Here is a 7,201-nt window from a genome sequence, read left to right as displayed (position 1 = left end):
TGTAAGAATATTCACACTAGCAAAACTGAAACTATGCATCCAACTGAAAAACTCTCCATTTCTCTCTATTCCCAGAAATACAGTTTTAATACGTGTGAACTATGTAGCATTAAGATTTTATGAAAACAACACATTTCTACTTCAAGTAGTCATAAAAGCCCAGAAACATCTGAAGTTATATTTTGCCTTTCTTGCAATTTCCTGAACCTAGTAAATTTTTGCTCTTCTAAAGAATGAAACTAAAAAAAAAAAAAAAAAAAAAAAAAAAAAAAAAAAAAAAAAAAAAAAGAACCTGAAAATATTTACTTGTGACAGCTTAATTAACATTTCTCCTTTTAAAAACACCTTTCTAAAATGTGCTCTGTTGTGAGGGCAGGAAATCAAACTATTTCAGATATACTTTTTAAAAAATAAATGTTTATTTCAAGTATGAAAAGTAATGTTTAAACATTATCCAAAAATTATGTTCAGTTTAACAAGTATAAAACAAGACTCTGACAAAAAGTTTACAATTCAGTATAAAATACTTAAGAATATACTTTGACATTCACAGTGAGGATTTCTGAAAAATAAATTTTGCTAATAAGTTTTAGAAACAAAAATACAGTCCCAGAGGAAATAAACAAGTCCTTAAGTAATGCACAGGTCTCCCTTAGGATGGATAGTTAGCATTTCAAAACAAGATTTGTATAATTCCTTTTAAAATAATGGTAAACTTGGTTCAATAATGTCAGAATTCAATACCATATGGTTTCCCTGACAAACACCATCTATTTCTTATGTCTGCTACCCACAAATAAGGTTCTCAAGCCAATTTAATTAAGTAACTTCAATGATATACATAACCTAAAATGGTAACCAAACTCTGAGAAATTTTATCACGGCAATCTGAGTATTTCCAGAAAAATAATTTGAACAGAAAGTGACAGAAATTTTCTTGTGGCAATTAGAGAACCATCAGAAGAATTAAAGTCTGAAAATTATTCTAAAGGACTGCTACCAAGACTTCTGCTTCTCTTCTCCATGTACATCTTTTTGTAGGTTTGAAACATTGCTTTTGAATCTTTTACTGGGTTTTGTAGTGTCTCAAATCCATCTGCACTGAAACTTCTCTTGGAGAGTCTTGAATTAGCCAAAACATTATCATCTAAGGAAACAAAAATTTTATTTACTTTATTACTCTTAATGTTAGTGACTAGTATACAATCAGTATAAATTGAGACGGAAAACATGCGTTGTTCTCTGGGATAAAAAATTAGGGAGAGAGCTAAGTGTGACAAACTATGGCTCTTTACCTACAGAATTATAAAGTAAATACACAGGACATCTTGCCTTTCCTTTGGGGGCTGTTTTCTAACGTCATCCCCATCTTTACTGCCCAGGGCTATTCTGCTCTACCTGTACGCTTGCCCAATAAAAACTCTTATTATTTGCACACTATTATGAACGTGACTTTCTTAACAGCCATCTAAACTAGCAATATAAAAAGCATAAATGCAGGCCAGTTCCAAAGAGTAAATGGAAAGTACAGCTTGCATATTCTGGCCTTGCTATGCACTAGGCATTCTAAGAAATATCTGTATTTTTCTGTTTCTTTAGACTATTTCAGTGCTGTTATTGGCCTATCCCTTTTTTGATGGGCCCAGCCAGCTTTTCCTTTTTCCGTGTATTTCTAGATGTGCCTCTATATCTCAGAAGCTGTTCCAATTCTGAATTCCCGTACTTCACATCCCTGTTTTAGCCACTCCTTTCTGAGTAAGTTTTCTTTTACCTTTTTCTGCCTGGGTGGGTCAAGCACTCTGTCCTCTTCTTTATTTTGTTTGCTAACAGAGGACAGCTACTTTTAATTCTTTATCTGTTTTAAATTCCTCTCCGTGCACATCAGCTTTCTGTTATGAATGCTGATACCTGAGGTGCAGCTCGAAGCTGCTTTCCGCTGGATTCTGTCACCTCCTCTTCTTCTACCTCACCCTGACAGCTTCACGACTTGCTCCATCTACACTCCAACCTTTGCCACAAAATTTAGGTGTTGCTTATCTAAAGTGTGTTTTTTATAGCTCTCTGGGAGTTCCAGTTCTCCAGCCTCTTCCTCTTGGTATGTTCTGTCTTTCATGATTTCCCTGAGTCTCATAAGACATTTTTTTTAAATTATAAATTTATTTTATTTTTATTTATTTTTGGCTGCGTTGGGTCTTTGTTGCTGCACACAGGCTCTCTCCAGTTGCAGCGAGCAGGCTCTAGGCACGTGGGCTTCAGTAGTTATGGCTCACAGGCTCTAGAGTGCAGGCTCAGTAGTTGTGGCACATGGGCTTAGTTGGTCCACAGCATGTGGGGTCTTCCCAGATCGGGGCACGAACCCATGTGCCCTGCGTTGGCAGGCAGATTCTGAACCTCTGCGCTACCAGGGAAGCCCTTGTAAGACTCTTGACAGAGCTCTGGACTTGTTTCTTAGCTTTTCTCTCACCCTGCTGCATCTCTAATTGCACCTGGGCCCTGCTTTGTGTCATTTTCATAGTGATCCTGAGTACTGATGTTCCACCTTCAGTGTTTATTGCTCATCCTGTCCGCAGGTATCTTCATGTCTGTCGTTTAGCTCATGCTGCTCCCTGAGCCTCTGGTCAACCTGTGCATGTATCTGTCTTCTGAGTATTTTCAGATTCAGATTCCAGTTATGCCTCTCAACTCTCTCTGAGGCAAAACTTATGGGCCTCCCTTTTTCCAAGGAACTTTCTTGCTGCAATCTCCACACCCATTTCCATCTTTCTCATATTTCACTTCCTGTGTTCCAACTTTAGGGGTGTGTTTTCTACTCTCTCACTAATTCATTTTCCACTCTTTCAGTTGTCTTCCTGTTCTAATTAAGAGTGCACATTTCTTCTTCCTTTGATTCTTTCATTCAGGTTTCTTTTGCCCTTTATGTATCTTCAATGTATAAGACTCCATTTCTACATGCCTGTTTACGTATATTCTTTACAAGCTCTTCTCAACCTTTGTCACACTTCTTCTCTTGCTTCTCTTTATTGTTGCTCATGGCAAAATTCTGCTTCTCCCAATTTTCAAAAGACTCTTATGAACTCTTTGCATTTAATTAACACAAACTAAATTTCCTGAACCCTAGGTTCCAGTTCTCAATGCAAAACCCTAAAACACAAAATACATTCAATTCCACTAATTAAAAATCAATACTGAAAACTCTGGTTTTCTTGTTGGCCCTCAGCCCAAAACCCTTCCCAGCAAACAAACAAACAAAACCCCAAAAACCACAAAACCAAACCGAAACAAAAAACTATGAGCATCAGTCTTTCAGTCATCAAAATAACTCAAATTCCACACTTAATAAACTTTGAAGACACGGATGTGGTTCAAGTCCCTATTGAGTTACTAGCTATGTAACTTTAGCCAAATGATCTAACCTCTCATTGATAAATGGGAACATCTTTGTCTCCCTGGTTTTGAGAATTTAATTAACTAACTTGCAAATAATCTAATCTAGGGGTTGGCTAACAGGGTATGCCAGTGAGCCAAGCCCAGCCTCTAGCAAGTTTTGGTAAAGTTTAATTGGAACATAGCCCATGCTCATTCATTATTCTACAGCCATTTCTCACTGCAATGTTAGAGTATTTAGGAGAGACATTATGATTTGCAAAACCTATCTACACAGAAGTATGCCAACCCCTTGTCTTAAGTCACTGTGATAAGAATTCTCTTGTTAAAAGGAAATAGATCACCACTTCTCTGTCCACAGCATGACAGAAAAAATAGGAGAATGTCTTTCTACCACTCATACAGACACTGAACTATCTTTTAAAAGAATATGGATAAAAACCAAACTTCACAATAGTTTCCGTAACTGTAATCCAGCTTATATATGATAGAGTGCCAGGCAAGTAAAATAAAAACTTAAATAGACAGTTTTACCTATTTCTTGGTTGGCTTCCGGCATCCTTTTCTCCTCAGTCAAACATTTTAACCAGTCTTCTTTTGTACTTTTTATTCCTGAAACTATTTAAATATTCATTTTCAGATCTCTAGATATTGCTATTCATCTCTTTTAGTACTATAATGAAGGAAAACCATGTAAGCCTAAATTAGATTTTAGAAGGCATCAGATATATTCACACATAACTAAAAAGGGCATGGAAAAATGCTTTCTCCCCCAGGACATGCCTGAATCTCACAATTTAAAAGTTTACCTTCATTATGTAATTATGTTTCTCCCACTTGGGCTGAACACCAACACATCTCAAGATACTTAAGGGCACAGGAGACTCACACTGCTGCTGCACCCACTTCCAACCAGGCCCTCAGACTCTAAGGATCTAGTTTTAAGAACCAAGTGTAATCACCAGTACTTTACAAAATGAATTTTATACTCTATATACTCATATATCCCTACCAACTTCCAAGAAAAAGTACCTTATTTACATTGTAATTTTATGCACCCAAACAGATACTGTCTGAACACAGTACAGGAGAAACTACGATTTCCATTCAAATCCTTTAGTTTTCCAATCTGGGTTTCTCAACACAATGTTTTACATATACTATCCACAACCCATAAATGTTTCCTTCTACCACAAATAATGAGTCCTCTATTTTCTCCTTCCATCTTGCACTACATTGAGAATTCTATCCTTCGGCCAACCAACAGTCATGATTTCCATTCGGGTTTGGTAACTCAACAATGGACAACACTGCTTCCAAGATCCTCCGACTGCATACTTCATGAGTAGACTAGAAGGTACCACTTTAACTTTAGTGATAACACAATCACCAACTGCTTCAAAGATGACTATAAGTCAAACCACTTTCGTATGTACAAAAAGATTTCATTAACATTACATATCTCCTAACATTTAAACCAAAATTTCAAATTCACAGAGCTCTGAAACTGCAAGTCCCAAAAGAGAATGAACAAAGGCAAGACCTGAAATAATGTACACTTGATGCTTTTCTGACTTAGCACAAAGAGTGCTAAGTCACTTCTTGGCACAAAAGGAAATCTTTGTATTTGGCAAATCTTACAATTTTATATACCTCTTGCCTTTAATGTGAATGTAATATAATTTAAAATAAGTGGGACACAAACTTAAAACAAATATTGCCCAATGAACCATCAACTTATTGAGAAAACTAAATACTAAGTAAAGGCAAAATGCATTTAAGTCTCTCCTAGCTACAGGGAAGTCAGGAGAGAGATGCTCTGTCACTTGCTGAACTACAGTATTACAATGTTGCAGACACCATCCAAAAAAATCATACTGGACCTTGCACAGGAGCTTGCTCCTTCCTAGGAGTAGATGGCAGATCATTCTGGTCTTTAACAGGGTTTGTATTCTTAAATAGTCCATCTGGACATAATTTAAACTCCAGCATGCTTAGTTTCTCTGTGGTATCTTTCACAGGTAAAAGGGTCTTAGGTTTATTTTCTGGTCTCTTTTCTTTATTAAGCTTCCTGGGTGAACTGTCTAATTTTGAGAGACAAATGCGCTCACGTTCAGTGCATTTAAATGCAACCCTGTTCAGATACAGTTTCCTTTGATCCTTTGCTTGGGAAGCCATTTGGCTGAATTCAACGTCATTATTGCCATTACTTAAATTTTTGTCTAATTTGGTTTTATCAATCCACATTTTATCAGGTTGCTTTCCACCAACTGTTCCTTTAATATTCCTTGAAATGTATGTTTTAGACTCCTTGGAATGATGGGCTTTGAGGTTTTTACCATGGCTTGTACCAATATTTAATGATTCTTTAGAGGTCTGTACACTGCCATTTTGTCTCTCATTTGATCTCCCACAACTTCCCACTCGCGTAGAAAGTTTATTGGACCTCATATACTGAGAATCACATGGTACATTTTTCAGGTAGTTTTTCTTTAACACTTCTTTATGCTTCTGACTTGATAAATACTCCTTTGGTGACAGAACTCTATTAATTTTAGATGAGCTATCCATAGAGCCTGAGGACTTAACATTTGACACTGTCTTTTCTTTAATCCTGGCTCTTTCACCTGTGGTTGAGAAAAGGTTACAGAATTTAAATGCACCACCTCCCACATTCTTATTCTGCTCTTGTTTATCATATTTCTTCTTCTGTATCTCTGAATCAAGTATGCTCCCTTCATCTAACTTCTTTTCCAAAACTTTTTGTTTAGAGCCACCTGCTTTCAATTTTCTCTTTTCTGGCGATACTGACTGTACCAAAGAACCATTCTTCACATGCAAATCTTTATTTTTACTTGTCAAAAAACCCATCTTTGGTTTTAGTGGTCGTAAGTTTTGTGCCACGAGCTTCCTCTGCACGCTCTCTTGAGAAAATTTTGCAATTTTGTTAGTGGAGTGAAAAGTTATCTCATGAAATTGCAGTTTTCTTTTTCGTTTGTGACTCTGCAAAGAATCTGGTTTTTTATCACCTTTAGATAAAAAGTGACCAGATAATTCTTGTTCTGTCCTTAATGAGCTGTTATGGTCTGATTTGGATTTATCTTTTATATTCCTGCCTTGCTCTGTTTCAGGAAAATATTTTTTCTCAATTGGACAAGTCAGAGGAATCTTCAGCTGATTATTTGGAGGACTGTTAAATGCAATAGGAACATCTCTGTCAGAGGTTCTCTCTTCTTGTTTATAACCGTTAGTCTCCAAAGGAGAATGTGGATCTTTCCCTTTTTCTTCCTTTGAAGTTGAGTTCTTAGTGGAATTACACTGGCATTGAGGTACTCCTTCATAAACCATAGAGAGCCACCCCAACGCACAGCAACGGACATCATCTTTTTCTGCATCCACTATTGCAGAATCACAAGTTTCTTCAACTGCATGTGCTTGTGGGTCACACTGTTTCCCTTCTTTTGTGACAGGCTTTTCTTTCTGAGGCTCTGTCAGTTTGTCCACCTCGTTGGGTGGATCGTCCTGTTCAGGAAATAATTCTTTCATTTGCTCTGAATTTAATATTGTAATTTGTATCTGGTCTGTTGAGTCTTTGGAGTCACAACCAGTTTCATCACAAGTTTGAGCTTTTGAGATTTGGTGTGCCATTTGTTGGACCACAAAACCTTCATGCATGTTCACAGGTTCAATACCATAGGGAAACTCTTTTAAAAGTTCTGACAGCTGATCATGTAGGTATAAGATCGATGTCTTATCTTCGAGATTCTCATTTGTTGTAGGATCCTGGGCCGCTTCCTGAGGGTAACTATCCTGCTGA

At 36.9% G+C, this 7,201-nt stretch overlaps 1 protein-coding gene across 1 annotated transcript in view; it reads right to left on the bottom strand.

Annotated features, from left to right (window-relative positions):
* Positions 1–980: 980 nt before the first annotated feature.
* RESF1 (retroelement silencing factor 1) overlaps positions 981–7,201 on the bottom strand; it is a 13,682-nt gene continuing 7,461 nt past the window's right edge. The window contains exons 3-5 of the mRNA XM_007452180.1: positions 5,268–7,201; positions 3,919–4,002; positions 981–1,147 (exon numbers count right to left, since the gene is read on the bottom strand). Coding sequence (XP_007452242.1) covers positions 981–1,147; positions 3,919–4,002; positions 5,268–7,201 — 2,185 coding nt within the window. The remainder of the gene's footprint in view (positions 1,148–3,918; positions 4,003–5,267) is intronic.

The sequence above is a fragment of the Lipotes vexillifer genome, unplaced genomic scaffold, assembly GCF_000442215.2.
Source record: "Lipotes vexillifer unplaced genomic scaffold, Lipotes_vexillifer_v1.1 scaffold1, whole genome shotgun sequence".
Lineage (NCBI taxonomy): Eukaryota > Metazoa > Chordata > Mammalia > Artiodactyla > Lipotidae > Lipotes > Lipotes vexillifer.
This window is presented reverse-complemented; position numbering and strand designations above follow the sequence as displayed.